The sequence below is a fragment of the Sus scrofa genome, chromosome 4 (genome assembly GCF_054392235.1).
Source record: "Sus scrofa isolate SSC_HxYL_T2T_F1_AM1 chromosome 4, Sscrofa_HxYL_maternal_Yorkshire_Landrace_v2.0, whole genome shotgun sequence".
NCBI lineage: Eukaryota > Metazoa > Chordata > Mammalia > Artiodactyla > Suidae > Sus > Sus scrofa.
The window spans coordinates 34,865,586-34,886,684 of record NC_139386.1 but is presented as its reverse complement, the minus strand read 5'-3'; the positions used below and the strand labels follow the sequence as shown (position 1 = coordinate 34,886,684).

The window sequence follows — 21,099 nt, the reverse complement described above, 5'->3', positions numbered from 1 at the left end:
ACGAAATACCCTCTAAGTGAAAGACACATACTTCAAGGCATTTAGCTATGAGACGAAAGTGAATTCTAATAATTACATTCTTATTTCACACTTTAAAAAAAATTCCACTGTCTCTCCCTGCTAGCCAGAGAACTATCTCTCAGAAGTATTTCTTCTCTGGGGGTCCAAACTTCAGCATCAAAGGGCCCCAGACGTGCCATCTATGCTCAAAGCCCCATGATCAACCTTCTCTGGTGGAACTGAGTTTGCAGAACCAAATTACCAGCTGTTCTCACTTGCAAGGAAGATGGCTAAGAAAGAGGGACATCTCTGTGCTATGGGAGTTCTGGCTATACCACTGGGCCGTGGACTGGGAAATCTCCAAGTCAAGGTCTTTGTGTTTCTGCCCTGAAGGTTCTAATAAACTTAATGTCCAGCATGTACTTAAATATCCGGACATCCTATTTCAGTCCAGACTGGAATCTGAAGTCTGGATCCTCAAAGAACTCACAGGCTAGACACTCTTTGAGGTTGATCTGCACAGATTGGGAGATCTATGGGGCATGTGTGTGTGTGTGTGTGTGGCCACCCAATCCCCTGGACTATTTCTCAACCCCTGTGAATAATTTTTTTTTTTTTTGTCTTTTGTCTTTTCTAGGGCCGCTCCTGCAGCATATGGAGGTTCCCAGGCTAGGGGTCTAATTGGAGTTGTAGCTGCCAGCCTACGCCACAGCCACAGCAACATGGGATCCAAGCTGTGTCTGTCACCTACACCACAGCTCATAGCAACTCCGGATCCTTAACCCACTGAGCAAGGCCAGGGATCGAACCTGCAACCTCATGGTTCCTAGTCAGACTCGTTAACCCCTGCGCCACGACAGGAACTCCCCCTCTGAAGAATTTGAGGCAGATGCTGGAACAGCTGTTTTCATGAGGGAATTTATAAGACACTGCGCACACAGAATACTGCTTTGGGAGCCTGGAGATGAATAAGTGCCAAGCCAGGAGATGACACCTTGACACAGACACTGGTGTTCTCACTCTGGGAGCCACTGGCCTCTCTCGGTGAATAGGGGCAGTGTCAGGCGGAGCCAGGGACAGAGAGGATATGGCAGCAGACCCCTGTAGTAGCTGTGCGTGGATCATGAGCCGGGAGTGGCAACCTTTGCCAGTCTCTCCAAATACCAGGGGCTGGGGGATTTCAGAGCAAATATAAGGGCAGAAACAGGAAATTTGCAAGACCAGTTTTCGTAGGGCTTCATTTGTGCCCACAAAATGGTTCAGCCTTGATTTCCTGAGATCCAAGAAAAAGTGCTTACAAAATGGGGGACTTTACAATAACAGTTGAGTCTGGTTACAACATGACTCATATTACATAAACGAAGGCTTATTCCTGGGCAAATCCTGACTGCAAATAAATCTACCACGTTGGGGTGCTTATGAATCATTTCCAGATTCTCTCTATGGGGGTGAATTCTGGATCCCCTCCCCCAATGTCTAATTGAAGAGATTGATGGTGGGGCCAAGAATCTTTTAGCAAGTCCCTCAGGTAGTTCCCAAGCCAGTGAACAAAGGCCCAAGCTTTGCCAGACACCAGCTTACAGTAAAACGCCAACCAGTATAGCACAGATATCCAAAAACTGGGATAGTTTAACTTCCACCCGAAAATAATCTGCATAGCTTGACTGCCAAGGTTCCCTATCAGGTCCCTCCCCTCACACAATTTACCTTTGGTAGCAGGAATAAGCTTGGAAAACAATCTTGCTGCTGGGAGCTTAAATTCCATCTAACCCCCAGGGCAAGAGCTGGCCTTTTTAAGCAGCAGCAGCTTCTCACCTGAGGCCCTCAGCAACTCCCCATCAAGTTGCATTTTGATTAGAATGAGATCAGTAGTGAAAGGATCCTTGAACAAATGAAGTAGATGGATAAGCAGGGCGCCCTTTCTTGGCTCTGAGGGTTGGATGAAGAAACTGCAAGTTGCCCAATGACAGAGACAATCTCCAGGGATGGGAACTTTCATGCAGTCGTTTTCCAGGAGCTTGTAAGAGAGAACTAAATGTTCAAGATGCTGAGCCACCAAGATTTCAGAGATCCAGAACCAAAATAGAAGGCTATCGAGAAAAGAGTGCCCCCAAACTGTGAGGACTGGTATCTGCCAGAGCTTCGGGAAGAGCCACAGTGCATGAAGGGTCAGGAAAAGGAAGCAGGGATGAAGAACGAGCCAGGCAGAAGCCTGGGAACACTGGAGGCAGGACAGGGACCAGGCAAAAGCCCAGCGGGCAGCCCTGCCAAAAGGCTAGGCTAAGCCGGCATTGGCATTCTGTGTGCAGTGTGTCTGACTTACTGCCACAGACTTACTTCCTGCCGTTCTTTAGCTAATATTCCAATATTGTCTGTCTCACTCCATTCCATTATCTAGTGGTTCTCAGACGTGGGTGTGTGTGCCTCAGAGCACCTGGAGGGCTTGTCAAGCCACAGATCTGTGGACCCCCACCCAGGTTTTCTGACTCAGTCATTTGTGTTCTCACAAGTTGCCAGGGGATGCTGAGGCTGCTCATCCAGCAACCACTCGTTAAGAAGCACTGATAGAGCCCATCCTGCCCTGAGACAGGTGACAAAGGAGGATTGGAGGCAAATGAAGAAAGGAAGGAAGGGAGGGAGGAGGAGGAAGGAAGGGGGGGGGCAGGAAGGAAGGGAGAGAGGAAGGAAAAAGGAAGGAAGAAGGCGCCTGGGAAGAGGCAATATGTGACAGTGTGTGTAGGGCAGTTTACTCCATGAATACTGTGATTTTCATGGCCATGGAAATGTTAATAAAACAAAATGTGTACCAGCTGATTGATGAAATGAATTTACTGCACTGATTTGAAAGTAAACGCTTCTGAGAGAAGATATTTAAAGGGTCTCAGTCTTTTACACTTTATCCTCAACAAGTTTAAAAATTCATAACGACATGTAAGGGTGTCCGTTGCAAAAGATAGTTTCCGTCTTCCTTTCTAACTTGGATGCATTTTATTTCTTTTTCCTGTCGAATCACTCAGGCCAGAACTTCCAGTACCACATGAACAGCAGTGGTGAGAGTGGACATCTATGATTGTGTTCCTAAGATTGGGGGGAGGATTTCTATTGGGTGTGAGGTTGCCTGTGGGAAAATTCATTGCCGAGAAGGGAAGGGAGGTGAAAGAGCACCAAACGTGGGGATGGCCTGAGGCTGAAGTCATCAAGCAAGCTTTAAAGTTAAAACTGATTGCCTAAGTCCCGTGCTAGTTACTATTGCTCTAACTTGTAACAGCTGTGGAATCTTAGGCACAGTTCTTCTGAAGCTTAGTCTCCTTCTCTATAAAATAAAGCTGCAAGTGGCCCTAGGTTATCCTGAGAGTTACATAGCTTTAAGGAGGGTCTGGCCTGACCACAGCAGAGTCAACTACAAGTTTAAACGATTTAACAATTACAACCCACCAGGACCATCTCAGGCACAAACTGAGGCCCAACCCCTTCCTCCCCCTCACCCAGTGCTCTTCTGTTTCTACACCTAGGTCAGGTCCTGGTTCCTTATTTTTGACAGGGAACTGCTCACCCCATACTGCAAGTCCTTTATTTCTTTTTCTTTTTCTTTTTTTTTTTTTCTTTTTCTTTTTTTTTTTTTTTTTTTTTTTTGGTCTTTTTGCTATTTCTTGGGCCACTCCCACGGCATATGGAGTTCCCAGGCTAGGGGTCAAATCGGAGCTGCAGCCACCAGCCTATGCCAGAGCCACAGCAACACGGGATCCGAGCCGCGTCTGCAATCTACACCACAGCTCACGGCAACGCCGGATCCTTAACCCACTGAGCAAGGGCAGGGACAAAACCTGCAACCTCATGGTTCCTAGTCGGATTCGTTAACCACTGCGCCACGACGGGAACTCTGTGCAAGTCCTTTAAACCTCAAATCAAAAGGCATCTCCATTTTACAGATAGGAAAAAGGAAGTTCAGAGGGATTTAAGCCACTCACCCAAGGTCACGTGACTAATAAATGGTAGAGCCAAGATTTCTCATCTGTCTGACCAAAGTATTTTATCTTTCCACTTTACTGCTTTCTGTGACTCCCAAACCAGTACTGTTTTCACTGCACCGAGCACTGGGAAGCTTGGTCTCTGTTAAGCGCACCTGCAACACCTCCACCTGAGCCTCTGCCCCTCCTCCCACTCTCTTGTAAGGTTTGGATCCCTCAGCTGGGGAGGGAGCATGCCTTACCCATCCTCCTCTTCCCACTCCAGCCACTGGGCATGTGCACGCCCTTCCATAGTCTCCCACCAGGCTGTTTGTGAAAGTGTGGGCTAGGGGATCGAATAAGCCCTGTAATTTATTCCTGTCACAGGAAACTTGAACGTTAGCTAAATCACAATAGGAAACCAGCCATTCAGGGGTAATACAATCAAACATTTCACTCAGTCCAAACATACCTGCGGAAGGGAAACCGACTCTAGCTGTCTTTGAATCTGAATGAATGCCTGCGTTCTTTGTATTCCAGGCACGAGCACCTCGTGTACTATTTTCAGAACAAAAGTTCTGGCTTAAACATCAAGCATGTCTAATTGTGGTCTCAGTTAAAAGGCAAGAGCACAGAGTTCCCATCCACTCTGACCTGTTCTCAGGAAGGAAAGGTGCTGGGGGTTCAGTCCTGAAATGAGAAGCAGGCAGGGAAGCCCCATAGCAGAACCCAGCAGTGCCCTAGACACCTTCTCTGACCTTGCTGCTGGGGAGAGTGGGGGATTCGGGTGGACAGCAAGGTGAAGCCACAAGATAGGCAGCTGATTGCCCAGAGCCACCTTGTGTCCTCTGCCTGAATGTGGAAAAGCCAGGATGAACCAGGGCTAGGTGAGAATGAACATTGTGAAGGATGCCAGAATTGCTGAGAAATGGGATCTGGGTGTCTTAAGACATTTAAATGTTTTGTTAAGAATGTAGAGTGGGAGAATCGAAACCACCTTATGCATGAGGGATGCAGGATGAGAAGAGAGAGATAGCGATCTCATTTGAATTGATTTACAAAGGGGTGCTTGTTTCAATTAAGATGCATTATAAGTAATAGAAGTCATGAGTAAGAATAGCCCAGTTCATCTTTATACTTTTTGTCTCATAGAACAGAGAATAGAAGGTAGCAGTACCCAAGGCTGGTCCAGCCATGTAACAGTATCATCAAAATCCAGGCATCTTTTGTCACTCGCTCTCCCATCATCAGTTTCTTGCCTTTTTTGTTCTTCCTCATGCTTGTTGCCTCGTGGTCACAAGACAGCTGCCACAATTCCAAGGAGTATATCCTCACACAATTCTTTGAAAGCAGAGAACAAAGGAGTACTTTTGGCAGAGATTTTCTTTTTTCTTTTCTTTCTTTTTTTTTTTTTTTTTTTTTTTTTTTTGCCTTTTTCTAGCACCACTTCCCGCAGCATATGGAGGTTCCCAGGCTAGGGGTCTAATTGGAGCTGTAGCCACCAGCCTACACCACAGCCACAGCAACGCAGGATCTGAGCCACATCTGTGACCTACACCACAGCTCAGGGCAACGCCGGATCCTTAAGCCACTGAGCAAGGCCAGAGATCGAACCCACAACCTCATGGTTCTTAGTCAGATTCGTTAACAACTGAGCCACAACAGGAACTCCGAGATTTTCTTTTCATGAGCCTCACTCTCAGCAGAAAGGAAAAACTATTTCTCCATAAGACCCCGAGAGGTTTTCCTTCATGTTTTCTTACCCAAACTGAGCCACTTAGCCACTTCTAGCTACAGAGGAGCCTAGAAAAGCAAATACATGGCTTTCCCAACTTCAGTCATCGGAAATGGGCAAGGGTTGGAAATGGGCAAGGGTTGGAAATGGCTTTGGAGTAGACAGCTAAGAGTATCTGCCATGGGAATAAATAGAAATGTGGTCAAAAGAAAAAGAAAAACCAAAATTCCTCTTCCAAGGCCAAGGAAAAGATTTTAGAATACATCTACAGTTTTAGCAAAAAGAAAGTTTTGTATATAAATATCTCTATTATTTTAAAGAAAGAAAAAAAAAAAAAGACCAACCTGTCTATGTAAGTACATTTTATTTCCATACAATTTTTTTAAGTAGGACAGCTTCAGAATTCCACATTCTTCTGACCCAATATATTCCAGGGGGAATCATGGATAGGCATAAACTTGTAAATGGACATGTATAAATATAGATAAACGCAGCAGCGAGAAGTTGAAACAACCAAGCACCCTCTGCTCTGTCAAGCCCCAAAGTCAATTACAAGTTGACCTGGAAAGAGGACTGGCCCTGTCCCCTCTCCTCGGTGTGGTTTGTATCCCAGCATGAGCAAGGCGCTGGGAAGCCACTCTTTCAAGCTCCTACCTGGGGGAGTGTTTGCATAATGGCCTCCTTGCTGCATTCAGAATCTCTGCTGCATCCCATCACTTGGATCAAACCCATCAGAGCTGCCTCCTCCTTGCCCCAGGGTTGATTCTTTCCCAGGAGACCCCATGCAAAGAAACCACAGTTGAGCCACCACCCCAGTTCTCTCAACGCGCCCAGCCATGCCGGAACCCCAGTGCTGGGACCCAGGTTCAAACTAAGGTCCCTACTGCAAGTGAAAAACCAGTCTGAATCTCACCTGGTGCAAAGAGGGGCAGAAGAGTGGCAAATCTGGACCCTCAAGCTCTCAATCCAATTGAGGAAATGGCAGGATGAGATCCATTTGGGCTAAGGATTATCCTGAGAGCAGTGATATACGGTGGCACTAAAGCTACTTGACTTTGTTACTTGTAGAACGAAATTGAAATCATTCATTATGAAGGCTTGTGATGGGTTCTTTAGCCCTAAAAGGGAATGTTCATGAAAACAGCAACAAGGGGTGTTAAGCCTATATCGTTAACTAAGGTGAACTGAACTTCACCTGCTCCTAAGGTTGCAGGTGGAGTAAAACCATTTATTTGTTAAGGAAACACACGCATATATTTCAAAGACCATTAAGAGGCTAGATACTAAGACCATACAGAAATTTATGCTAAAAAATTGAACACTCGGAAAGACAAAAATGAAACTTATACAAAGATGAAATTGTTAAAGGTAACATAGCCAGAGGCCCATAGATCAGCCTTACAGGAACTATTGATTTTAAGATCTCTCTAAGCTTATGGGAATGTTGTAGGCATAGAGTTAGAACTGTAGTGCTAGACAAAAGCTTTGTGATAATAGCGTCAGTTACTGAGGGCTGACTCTGAGCTGGGTGCTAGTTTAAGCGTTTTGCATATTTTACAACAACTCAAGAAGTCCACACTGTTTTTCTTCCTGGTTTTACAGGTAATCACTTGCCAAAGTCCAGCCAGGAAATGGTAGAGCCAGGATTTGAAACAGTAGTTTGGCTCGAGAGCCTGTACTCGTTCACACCTCACAACGGTAATGCCCCACATTCTGAGGTGCTTTCTGTGGGCTGCAAGTGAGTTAGCTGGGTCAAGATAGATTTAGGCTAGAGGGAGGATTCCACAATGGTACCTGCCAGTGCCGGTGTCCACATAGGGGTGGGAGACTCCCAGGCTTGGCTGCCACCAGTATCTGTGTCCCCAGGGTGAGCTGCAGGCACCTTCCGCCTCTCTGGGAGACTCTCCAAGGCCAGCAGATATATGCCTGGAAGTGGGATTTCCAAGTTTAAATTTTTGAGCTCATCCATACCAGCAAATCAAACACTCTGAGACCCAGCACTGTGTTTTGACAAGCCGATAACCTTGCAGCAGGTGTAAAGCATTGCAGATGAGACACTGCTCTTCACAGGGAATAATAATACAGGATTGGACACAGATTCACTCCTAAGCAATAGGCCTTAAGCCTCAAAAAATAAAGGAATTGTTGGAGCTCCTTAGTGGCCTGTTAAAATCTGGCGTTGTCACCGCTGCGGCTCTGGTCACGGCTGCAGCATGGGTTCCATTCCTAGCTCCCAGGAAACCTGCTCTCATCCTTCAATTGTGAAAGTATCCCCTATCCTGCTCCATCCCTAAGTATTACCTTCCTCAGACGGAGGTGGAGGAGCCCTTCACGTATCTAGAGCCAAGGAACTCACTTGACCCAATCAGGTACAACAGACTAGTACGTTCCCTCCATCCCCAGATGCTCCCCGAATGGGCCAGAAGGGAAGTGCCACTTCTGATCTGCTCTCTACAACTGATGGATAAGCGACCCCCAAACTCACAGGTGACGACTAGTATGGGGCTCCTGATGCCTCACGAGGGTGTGTGGTTTGTCAGCTGTTTCATGCCTGACATCCTTTTATGGAAAGAGGTTTTTCCTCTTTCAGTTGGTACCAAGATGCAAGGCTTTCCCTCTTAGCACAGTCCCTTCTACTTTCATCTCTTTCCAGCCGGCCGCCACATTCCCAAGGGTTGGGAGTTTGCCTTTCTGGAGGGCCAGCGCTGAGTGTGAATCTCTTCTCTGTTTTCGGAGGCCTCCCTCGGGCCGAGCAACCCACAAGCAGGACTGGAAACAGAATCATCCTTCTTTAAAGTCCCCTTAAACTCCTCATCTCCACGAGGATGGAGCAGCCGCTGAGCTGAGACACCCGTGGCTCAAGGGCTCCACCGTGAGGAAGCCAGGAAGTAAGACCTTGGCAAAACATTTCCAGGATCTTCCTGAGCAGGTACCACCCATCTTCTGGAAGCCAAGGCTTCCAGCAGTCATAGGAACAGAAATTTGCGTGCACTCGGTGAAAAAATGATGGCGTTTAAAGCCATGACAGCTGAGTTGGAGTCCTGCCTCTAACTTTTACTAGTTGTGAGGCCTTGGGCAAATAAGTAACATAATTCATTTGAGCCTCAGGTCCCTTACCAACTGCCACTGGGTCATAGAATTTCCTCATAAAACGAGGGAACTGAGTTCCTGCCATGGATCAAGGGGTTGAGAGCCCAACTAGGATCCATGAGGATGTAGGTTCGATCCCTGGCCTCACTCAGTGGGTTAAGGATCCACGTTGCTGTGGCTGTGGTGTGGGCTGACAGCTTCAGCTCCAATTCAACCCTAGCCTGGGAACCTCCATATGCCACAGGTGTGGCCCTAAAATATATATATATATAAAATTAGGGAACCAATAAAATGATTGGAATAATAGATTGCAAAAATCACCTTATAAATATTAGCAAATGTACAAATATAATTTTATTGAGAATTAAACATACAAGATACAACAAAGCACACAATTTTCCTCTTAGAACTTGGACACTATTGTTACTGATGGGGCAACATCAAGAGTATTCTCCTGGAACATTGCTCAGACAAACTGGAGATACTCTTGTTTCCTGTGATGTGTAAACACACCAACCTGGAGAAATGAACAGAAAGCAGATGTGGTTGTGAGAAGTGGCAACCCAGGGACACCTAGAAATATCATGTGAAACAAGGACAGTTGCTTTTTCCTATTTGCAGTAGCCAAGACATGGAAACAACCTAAATGTCCATGGACAGAGGAGTGGATCAAGAAGAGGTGGTACATACACACAATTGGAATACTACTCAGCCATTAAAAGGAGCGAAATACCAGCATTTTTAGCGACATGGAGGGACCTAGAAATTATCATGCTAAGTGAAGTCAGCCATACAATGAGACACCATGACATGTGGAATCTGAAAAAAGGACACAATGAACTTCTTTGCAGAACAGATGCTGACTCACAGACTTTGAAAAACTTATGGTTTCCAAAGGAGAGAGTTCGGGGAGTGGGGGGAATGCGCTGGGGTTGTGGGATGGAAATCCTATAAAACTGGATTGTGATGATCATTTTACAACCATAAATGTAATAGATTCATAGAGTAATACAAAAAATTTAAAAAAAGGACAGCTGCTTTTTCATCACGGGATGACCATGGGAACTGCGGACGTCACATCCTTTTGAAACAACCCTGCTCTTCCAGACTCGTCTCTCAGCTGTGCCTCCCTCCCTTATTCTTCACCTTGTCCTCCAGACAGTACTTTACTTTCACTGAAGACTCAGACACTCAGCTCTCAGAGTCCAGCCAATGTACAAACTCCAGTCTCTCAGCTCCTGGACAGATACACACATGGACACTTGGTACTTTCTAATCACTTTTTGTTTCCAGGAACCAACTTCTGTTTTAACTGGGGTCCTTTGGGTTGCAAATCAAGAAACTAAACTTAGGAGTTCCTGTAATTGCTCAGTGGGATAAGAACCCAACACAGTTTCCATGAGGATGCGGGTTTGATCCCTGGCCTCGCTCAGCGGGTTAAGGATCCAGTGTTGGTGCAAGCTGCAGCGTAGGTCACAGATACAGCTCAGACTTTGCATTGCTGTGGCTGTGGTATAGGCCGGCAGCTGCAGCTCCTGTCCAATCCCTAGCCTGAGAACTTCCATATGCCGCAGGTGTGGCCCTAAAAAGAATGAAAAAAAAAAAAAAGAAATTGGAACTATCTTAGGCAAAAGATAGGCATTTATTACCTTGGCAGTGAAAGGTTGCTAAGAATTGGGAAAATGTTGGGCCTCAGGGGAGTTAGAACTAGGATGCTTTCTCTAGCTTTGTCATTAGAATAAAAGTGATCCTTTCCGTTTTGCTTCAATTAGGAAAGCCTTAGGTGTGGACCTTGCCCCACCTGGATCGCATGCCTAACCCTGATGCAGTAGGCATTGTGCAGAGGAGGGAGTGCTGGCAGCCCTGCGAAAACCACACGGTGGGAGAGGGAGCAAGAGCTCCCAGAATAAAGTGGCTGTTATTCTCAGAAGGGAAGGAAAAACAGGTAATTCTCCTTAATCACTCTCTGACTGTAGTAATTACACCAAACAGAAAGAACACATAGAAACATATATCTTGGGAGTTCCCATCGTGGCTCAGCAGAAATGAATCTGACTAGCATCCATAAGGATGCAGGTTCGATCCCTGGCCTTACTCAGTGGGTTAAGGATCTGGTGTTGTTGTGAGCTATGGTGTAGGTCGCAGAGGTGGCTCGGATCTGGCATTGCTGTGGCTGTGGTGTAGGCTGACAGCTAGAGCTCTGATTTGACCCCTAGCCTGGGAACCTCCACATGGTGCAGGTGCGGCCCTAAAGAGACAAAAAAAAAAAAAAAGAGAGAGAGAGAGAAAGAAATGCGTATCTTGGACGCAACTGCAAGCTTCTTCAGTTCTAGATTTAGAACCCCTATATTGTCAAATCTTTCTGACACTATCTCTTGTGTGCCCACGGTCCAAAAAGAAAAAGATGATAAAGGTACCTCTTTAGGGAGTAAGGGTAGGAGCAGAGAGTGGGAAAAGCATGAAAAGCAGTTATGGAGAGTGGAGAACAAGTTTGCCAGGAAATTGTAGTATGATCGTCAGACAGTGCTGAGGTAGGCGCTAAAGTGAAGGCTTGTGTCCCACCAAAAGCCATGTTGAAACCTAATCCCCAATATGATAGTATTTGGGGGTGGGGGCCTTTGGGGGGTGATTGGGTCATAAGGGCAGAGCCCTCATGAATGGGATTAGTGCCCTTGAACAAAAGCCCTCGGAGAGGGCTTATTCCTTATTATTCCTTATTCCTCCCTCCATGTGAGGACAAAGCCAGGACACAGGTGGGTATCAACTAGGAAGCAAGGCTCACCAGACAACTGTCAGCACCTTGATCTTGGACTTTCCGGCCCTGAGAACCGTGTGAAATCAAAGTCTTGTTTAAGCCACCCAGTCGACGGTAGTTTTTATCACAGCACAAATGGACTGAGACAGTAGGTAATCAAGAATGTACAGTAGATCCCATTTGTCTTGCATGATTTCTTTCTTTAGGAGTATTTTGCTGCACGGGTTCAAACGTGGAAAAACTGGATGGTTGTTTCATACACGTTGGAGGAATTTTTGGAATTTTCTATGTAAGGTAGACATGCAGATGAAGAGCTGAGTTCAGGGCATTGATAAGGAATGTGACTAGTTATATGATAGGTTGTAGACTCGGCTGGATACAGAGACATGAAGAAAGATAAGGAGTAAGCAGATGAGAGAGAACTGGGGGAGAGGGAGTCCCACTTAGGTCAAAGAAGAGTGGTGGGGGCAGTAGTTGAACAAAGAAATAAAACATGCATTTATCTGTATACACAAATAGAAAATATATACACTATTAGGGCAGCCCCCGAATTTGTAAAGAAATATTCTTACTCAAGGAGTTCCCATCGTGGTCCAGCGGAAAATGAATCCGACTACGAACCATGAGGTTGCAGGTTCAATCCCTGGCCTTGCTCAGTGGGTTAAGGATCCATCGTTGCCGTAAGCCCTGTGGTGTAGGCTGCAGACGTGGCTAGGATCTGGTGTTGCTGTGGCGTAGGCCGGCAGCTACAGCTCTGATTAGACCCCCTAGCCTGGGAACCTCCATATACTGCAGGTGTAGCCCTTAAAAAAAAAAAAAAAAGACAAGAAAGAAAGAAAAGTAAAGAAAGGAAGGAATATTCTTACTCAAAAAGGGACATACACAAAATGATATAGCTATGATACAGTTTATTTCAACATACTAAACCAAAAAATAACAAAACGACTCATTTTTTTTTTGGAAAAAAAATTCTATATATTCAGGGTTGGCTTGATTGACCATTACATATTTTAGCAAAAAACATTTAAGTACACACCACCCTTAAAAAAGCTTTCCATGTATAAATACTGAATTTGCTATATGACCAGACATTTAGAAAAATCAAAACAGTTGTAAAAGTCAAATGCCTAAGTTAAGATTGTTGTAAACTTAGAAAAAGATTGAATCGTTATATTTTAACCTGTATCCAAAAAAAATTATCCTTCAGCCTTTCATTTCACCTATATTTTCTTTCACAGAATTAAGCCTCAAATTTGAAGGCTTAAATTCTTTTGTCCAAATGCCTCAGGAATAGCAGATTTTCCTTCAAACCTGTACCTATCTAAAAAGAAGTAGGCCATTCAAAGAGTGGGAAAAACAAAACTATACAGATCTATCTCTGTGCCCTTCATGCAGATTCTGCTGTGAAAGAATTCCTGAGTTGGCTGCCAGTTCATTCAACTTAGCTCAAAAACATCATAGCTAGTTATAGACCTAAACTGGCATTCATGCAGTTCGTCAGATTTCTTTACCACCAAAAATCAATCAGTGACATTCAGGCCTTAGCTTAATCTGCACGAATGCAATTTAGGACATGATGATGTTAGCATATTTAATTGTAAAATGCAAAATTCTGAATATTAAATCATATTTTTTAAGTATATAAGCTGCTATGTCTTCTCACTAATCACCGTTTCTGTGAACAAATAAAAAACAAAAGGGCAAAAAAAGCTGAAAAATTTGGATGCTCCAAAATGAGAGAACTGGAACAATTTCATACATAAAGACATGACTGAGGTAAGCTTATATTATAAGAATAATTGTTTATTATTGTATGCAATTGGACAGCAAAACACCCCAATCTGAAAGTACTGGATCAGTCTTCCTGAGTCCAAGCCATGACTCTGCATGCTACAATGAAACGTTTTTAATAAATGCAATCTGCCATAGAGCAACTAGTTTTTACATTCTTAAATAATCAACTAACTCTAGCAATGATTTAAATACACAGGCTGTTAAAACAAAAAAGTTATAAACATACTCTGAATTTTTTTCTCTGTGAGATATTAAAAAGAGGTTCCACAACTTCTTGATTTCCCTAAGAACTAAGAACCAAAATATTAAACATAATAAATAAATATGAAACCTGGAAGCCAGGAAAGGGTCTAGAATACTGACTATAATAAACCAGTGTATTAAAAATCCAGTATTTCAGTATTAAAACTTCATCTCAACACAGGTTTATTGCTGCTATAAATAAGCTTCATAGAAAGGCACCTGTCATTACCTATGAGAAAGATTTGGATTCAAAACAAAGGGAATATGCAATATAAACCACTTTTTTTCTTTAACTGTGATGTCACTACTAATATTTTATCAGTAGTAATTTTAAATGTAAGGTTTTTGTATGGCAATAGATAAGTACCTTTGAACATATGACCTGAATATAGTTTAAATGATTATGATACCATGGTACTTTAATGTACAGGGCATCTTCATGGCAAATTAGGCAAAATCAAGTGAAGATGGATGGCAAAGGACTCAATACCAGAAATATGACAACTTCTAAGAAAAAATAAATCTTGTAGGGACAATGACTATGAGCAGATCTTGGCCAAGTCACTAAACTTCTCTGAGCCTCCCTTTCTCCATCTGTAAATTCCAATACTACCTGCTCTGTCAAGCTCATAAGGCTGTTGTGAGATCAAATGAGGTGATATAAAAACACTTGGCAAACTACTGATGCCTTGAACAACTAAATGGTATTATCATTGGCCAAAATAGCTCAATTTTCTGATCTTCTAATAGATAAGGTTATAAGCAATTCATTTTGCATCCACTTGAAAGTTCCCAGTTTTAATCAATTAGATCGTTGTGGAATGAATGGAGCAAACGTGTATGCAAAGAGGAAATCTCTAAAACTTAGTCCAGAATTATATAAAGTAGTTTGCTGTGAGTGAGGACCCCCCACTGCTTGTGGGAGCCTCAGACTACCTCTTGACATTTCCTACAATGGAGGGGGTAGACTTCCCAGGGACCCTGGCTGCTGGCCTTTCCTCTGTCTCCCTCACCATCTGCTATCAGGCAGCATGCATAGTTCCACGAAAGAATTAAATCTCCTAACAGCACAGAAGAGTTTTAGGAGCATAAGAAACATAGCTGAGGTTAATCACAAGTACAACGCTCAGCTTGGTGTATTTCACAAAGTTGAAACGGGTTCAATAATCCCTACCACGTTTCCCCTTGCTTCCTCTACGTATAAAATGGTCCTAGGCCAGCTTTCTCCAAATGATGTTCTGAGGAATATTAGTTAGGTGAGATGTTACCAGGTCAAAAATAGATCTTTGTTAAGTAAGTTTGCAATATGCCGGGGGAAATAAGTTTATGTACTACAGAATTTCTCAGTCTTTGATGTACTGACTCTAAATCCTAAAGAGCAATGGAGTATACAGCAGTTCCCAAATTCATCTGGCCATAGAATCTCCACCTCCCACAAAATATCTAGAGGGACTAACCACTCTTATAATACTCTTTGGGAAATGCTATTCTAGCTAGTTCACCCTGGTTTCGAACGTTCCAGGGCTACGTCTGGTGAAAATTACCCTTTTAGTTTCTGAAGGAGCAGAATTGTTTTGCTTCTAAGATCAGCTTCCAGAATAACCTCCTGGATCCCCCTCCATAAGTATCCTGCCCAAAGCAACTAAGAACTAAATTTCCTTAACTACACATGGAGAAATTCAAAGATGTTATTCTCATGTTAGTGAAAATTATAATCCTTTTAAAACAAATCTTTATGTTTTCCTCCAATATTAAAAATATAAAGATCTAATTCCAGAACTTAAGGACCTAGAATCACAAGGAGGAGGAGGACTTTATCACACCACTCCAGTTAATACTATTACTAATGATAATAATAGCAGGGAGAGTAGAGGAGGGGGAGGAGGCTGCAACAGCTGTTTTGGCTAAGAGCATATTTTATGTCTTAGTCCTCATACACACTCTATGAATTTAGGACCTACTATTACAGTCATTTTAAAATCTTTAAAATACACTGAGATTTAGGAAGATTAACGGACATACCTAGGGTCACACAAAGTAGGACAGAATCTCAAAGTCATGTCTGACCCCTCACCCCATGCTCTTAACAACTACATAATGCCATCTTATATCTTAGTCATGAAACAAAAGCATTGTAGGTCATACTCTGGCTGTTAAACAGAAAAATTAAAGCATATTCATATAAATCCAACTTGACGGTCACTTGGTTTTGGATTTCCTTTTGAGCCAACTCCTATGCCCTTAAGGAGATCTTTTAAGGTGGTTTTTTTTTTTTTGGTTTTGGTTTTGTTTTTTAAGCAGAGAAAAATAGATTGCTCTTTACCAATGATAACTTTAGATATGAGGAGGATTTTAAAAATCTGCATCTAAGGTGAAGACATTATCTGTAGTTTCTGCCATCACTGCAAAACGCTGATACTCTGAAACTCGTTTCTCAAAGAAATTTGTTTTCCCCTCTAAAGAAATGTTTTCCATAAAATCAAAGGGATTTTCTGCCTGAAAAACCTGAAAAGAAAAGAAATATTGTTAGACATTCGGAAGAAGCCAAATCATACCCCACAAGAGCAACAGGTAGCTAAAGAAAGCTCAGGTTTCCCAACCTGTCTAGTCACCTGCAAGATCACACTATCCCTAGGGTCCTGGATGCACTCAAGACGGATACATTTTAGGATGACTAAGAGGAAATACCAAGTAGTTATGCTACGAGCCACATGGGAAGTCCTTGCCTTTGGAATGGATAAGCAATGAGATCCTGCTGTATAGCACTGGGAACTATGTCTGGTCACTTGTGATGGAGACCGATAATGTGAGAAAAAAGAATCTATACATGTATGTGTAACTGGATCACCTTGCTGTACAGTAGAAAATTGACAGAACACTGTAAAACCGGCTACAATGGAAAAAATAAAAATCATTATAAATGAAAAAAACCTGAGATCGAGAGAAGACAATCTCAGTAAATTATGGAACACCAACTTATGGGAACATTTTACAACTATTAGAATGACTGCTATAAAGATGATGGAGCAAAATACAAATATTTGCAATAAAAACCAGGGAGCAAAAATTTTATCTATCCTATGATTATGATCTTATAGTAATTACGAATGTATGTAGACCTGGAAAGAGATACAGACAATGAAAAATACTTTTAATCCTGTTTAAAAAAAAAAAAAAAGATGACTAAGGTCACCTACTAACCTCCTAAAGAAATGATACTAGCATTTCTGGAATTCTAAGAAGTAGAATGAAAGAAGAAAAAAAAAAAAGATTATTCCAGGAAATAAAAGATTTAATACCAGACTTAAATGTTTTCACAGCTTGAGAAATCTAAAATATCATAGATAATATGACCCTGCAATCCCACTCTTGGGCATCTATCCGGACAAAGCTCTACTTAAAAGAGACACATGCACCCGCATGTTCATTGCAGCACTATTCACAATAGCCAGGACATGGAAACAATCCAAATGTCCATCGACAGAGGATTGGATTCGGAAGATGTGGTATATATACACGATGGAATACTACTCAGCCATAAAAAAGGATGACATCATGCCATTTGCAGCAACATGGATGGAATTAGAGAATCTCATACTGAGTGAAATGAGCCAGAAAGACAAAGACAAATACCATATGATATCACTTATAACTGGAATCTAATATCCAGCACAAATGAACATCTCCTCAGAAAAGAAAATCATGGACTTGGAGAAGAGACTTGTGGTTGCCTGATGGGAGGGGGAGGGAGTGAGAGGGATCGGGAGCTTGGGCTTATCAGACACAACCTAGAATAGATTTACAAGGAGATCCCGCTGAATAGCATTGAGAACTATGTCTAGATACTCATGTTGCAACAGAAGAAATGGTGGGGGAAAAACTGTAATTGTAATGTATACATGTAAGGATAACCTGACCCCCTTGCTATACAGTGGGAAAATAAAATTAAATAAATAAATAAATAAATAAATAAAATAAAATATCATAGATAAGCAGTTTTCATAGATATTACCATTAAGTAGTCACATCTACATGATACTCCAAAATATTAAATTACCAACAATGTACTGTTGGCCTAAATATGTCTCTTAGTTCCTAAGAGGCCCTATGAGCATCAAATGGAAGTTAAGGGACCATGATCATGCTATCCAGAAGAATCCCAAACAAAAAGTGGGATGTACGTTGACAACGCCTTTTTACTGCTCTGAATTCAAGAAGTAGACTCGGAGATAGAGCTTGATGGAAACTGAGACATTTCAATGACTCATGAGGAACCATAAAAGAGGTTTTTTAAAATTAGGGCTATTCCAGCAAGAATTGTGAATACCACAGATGAAAATATATTCAAAGAACCCAATTAAAAATGGGCAAAGGATCCGAATGGATACATAAGCATTTTTTAGGAAAGATACACAAAAGACCAAAAAGCACATGAAAAGATGCTTCACATCATTATGCATTAGGGAAATGCAAATCAAGACCACAGAGATACGCTTTCACACCTACTGGGATGGCTGTAATAAAAAAAGAGAGAGAGAGAGAGAACTAGTGTTAGTGAGTTTGTGGAGAAAACGGAACGCTCATATATCGATGGTGTGAATGTAAAATGGTGCAGAGGAGTTCCCATTGTGGCACAGTGGTTAACGAATCCGACTAGGAACCAGGAGGTTGCGGGTTTGATCCCTGCCCTTGCTCAGTGGGTTAAGGATCCGGCGTTGCCCTGAGCTGTGGTGTAGGTCGCAGACACGGTTTAGATCCCAAGTGGCTGTGGCTCTGGCAGGCCGGTGGGTACAGCTCTGATTTGACCCCTAGCCTGGGAACCTCCATATGCCACGGGAGCGGCCCTAGAAAATGACAAAAAGACAGAACAATAAAATATAATAAAATGGTGCAGAGGCTCTGGAAAACAGTCTTGATCATTCCTCTAATGATTAGAAATAGAGTTCCTGGAGTTCCCTCATTGCGCAGCAGGAGCTGGCATTTGTCACTGCAGTGGCTCAGGTCACTGCTATGGCGCAGGTCTATCACTGACCCAGGAACTTTCACATGCCATGGGCACAGCCAAAAAAAAAGAAAGAAATAGACTTGCTATATGACCCAGCAATTTCACTTGTAGTTATAGACCCGAGAGAAAACACGTCTACCCCAAAACTTCTACATGAATGTACACTGCAGCATTATTGATGAGCCAAAATACGCAAACCTCCCAAATGTCCATAAATGAATGAAGCCAATAAATGAATGAAGTTTGGTATAACCATATAATGAGGTATTATGTAGCCATAATATGGAATAAAGTACTAATATATGTGAATATGAATGAAACTTGAAAACATTATACTGGCTTTGTGTATACCATAGACCCATATATAGTATATACCATATATTGGATGGTTCCATTTATAGGAAATGAGACATATTGAACAGGCTGATCTAAAGAGATAAAAATTAGATTAGTGGAGTTCCCATTGTAGCTCAGTGGTTAACGAATCCAACTAGGAACCATGAGGTTGCGGGTTTGATCCCTGGCCTTGCTCAGTGGGTTAAGGATCTGGCATTGCTGCGAGCTGTGGTGTAGGTCACAGACACGGCTCGAATCCTGCATTGCTGTGGCTCTGGTGTAGGCTGGCAGCTACAGCTCTGATTGGACCCCTAGCCTGGGAACCTCCATATGCCGTGGGTGTGGCCCTAGAAAAGACAAAATAAGACCAAAAAAAAAAAAAATTGGATTGGTAATGCCTAGGGGATGGAGGAAAGAAAGGGAAGTACTGACTGCTAGTGGATGCAGAGTTTCTTTGTGGGGTGATAAAAATGTTCTCATGTAGATTTGTTGTCAGAGTTGCACAACTCTGAAACTATACTAAAAACCACTGAATGGTACATTTATTAATAGGTAAACTGCGTGCTCTGTGATTTATATCTTAATAAATCTACTTTTTCTGAAAAAAAAAAAAAAAAAGTTCATTTGCCGGGTGTGGTTGAGTGGTGGAATTCTGTGAAATTGTTGAAAATAGTGTTAAGAGGGAGTTAAGATGTGAGTTATCATGTACAGTAGGTTAAAGGATAGTGAGTTCACTTTAATCCATAAGTAAGCAAATTAATTATCCTATAACAAACATACTGTACAACTTAGGAACAAAGACAATTTATTTTAATATATAGTTTATAAATTTTAGAGATCATAATATGATCTTTATTTCTGTCATGAATAATCAGTAAAAAGAGAGGATCTTGCAACTAAGACAATAAAAAAATAATTTTTTGTTTCTTTTTAGGGCGGCACATGCGGCATATGGAGGGTTCCAGACTAGAGGTCCAATTAGAGCTGTAGCCGCTGGCCTACGCCACAGACATAGCAATGCCAGATCCCAGCCGTGTCTGTGACCTATACCACAGCTCACGGCAATGCTGGATCCTTAACCCACTGAGTGAGGCCAGGGATTGAACCTACATGTCCTCATGGTTACCAGTCAGATTCATTTCCACTGAACTGATGGGAACTCCCCAAAATTTAGATTTTATAATATATAGTTACATAAAAACCTTTTCCCCATCTGATTCTTTCATCACAGTATTTCTGTTAGTACCAGGAAATAAATGCATTACCAAGGCAGGTAATAATTATCCCAGCATCATGAATTTTGTGTGTGTGTGTGTGTGTGTGTCTTTTTGCCGTTTCTTGGGCCGCTCCCGTAGCATATGGAGGTTCCCAGGCTAGGGGTCTAATTGGAGCTGTAGCCGCCAGCCTACACCAGAGCCACAGCAATTCGGGATCTGAGCCTCATCTGTGACCTACACCATACTCATAGCAATGCCGGATCCTTAACCCACTGAGCAAGGCCAGGGCTCGAACCCATAACCTCATGGTTCCTAGTCGGATTCGTTAACCACTGAGCCATGACGGGAACTCCCCAGCATCATGAATTTCATAACGCTTTCCATTAATTGAAACTTCCATTTCCATGCTAAGTCAAAATCTCTAATTTCTAATTAACATAGTATAGTACATAGTATATGTCTGTGAATGTTTCACTTATGATGAATACAGTGTGACCATTTAGTGTTCATTTATATGTCTGACAGAATTTAAGTGTTTTAAGTATACCAACTCATCAACAATAATTTGTGATAAGTATTAGTATTATTATCTTCATTTTATAGATAAGGAAACTGAGACAGAGGTTTAAGCAACTTGCTTAAGGTCACTTTGCTAGGAAGTGGTGGAACCAGGATTCAAACCCAGAGAGCCTTGCTGCAGCCTCCATTTCTTAAGTTATGTGAAAAGCACACCTTTTTATGAAATTCAGGTACATTGTCTCTGATAAACAAAATAAAAGAAATAACTTAAAGGCAACTGAGTTCAAAGAGTCATATTATGACAGTTAAGATCTTCCTAATAATGATTTTCTATTTAAAACTATGGACCCAGGGATTCCTACCACGGCTCAGCAGTAACGAACCAGACTAATATCCTTGGGGACATGGGTTCAATCTCTGGTCTCGCTCAGTGAGTTAAGGATCTGGCATAGCTGTGA

General features: G+C 42.4%; 1 protein-coding gene and 1 long non-coding RNA gene across 2 annotated transcripts in view; both read right to left on the bottom strand.

Moving 5' to 3' along the window:
• Positions 1-4,140, bottom strand: part of LOC146403757 (uncharacterized) — a 31,292-nt gene extending 27,152 nt beyond the window's left edge. Inside the window, exon 1 of the long non-coding RNA XR_002343690.2 lies at positions 3,969-4,140. This is a non-coding gene — a long non-coding RNA (uncharacterized LOC146403757). The remainder of the gene's footprint in view (positions 1-3,968) is intronic.
• An 8,278-nt stretch (positions 4,141-12,418) lies between these two features.
• RRM2B (ribonucleotide reductase regulatory TP53 inducible subunit M2B) overlaps positions 12,419-21,099 on the bottom strand; it is a 35,741-nt gene continuing 27,060 nt past the window's right edge. The window contains exon 9 of the mRNA XM_001925001.7: positions 12,419-16,069. Within this exon, the coding sequence (XP_001925036.1) occupies positions 15,917-16,069 (153 nt within the window). The 3' untranslated portion in view covers positions 12,419-15,916. The remainder of the gene's footprint in view (positions 16,070-21,099) is intronic.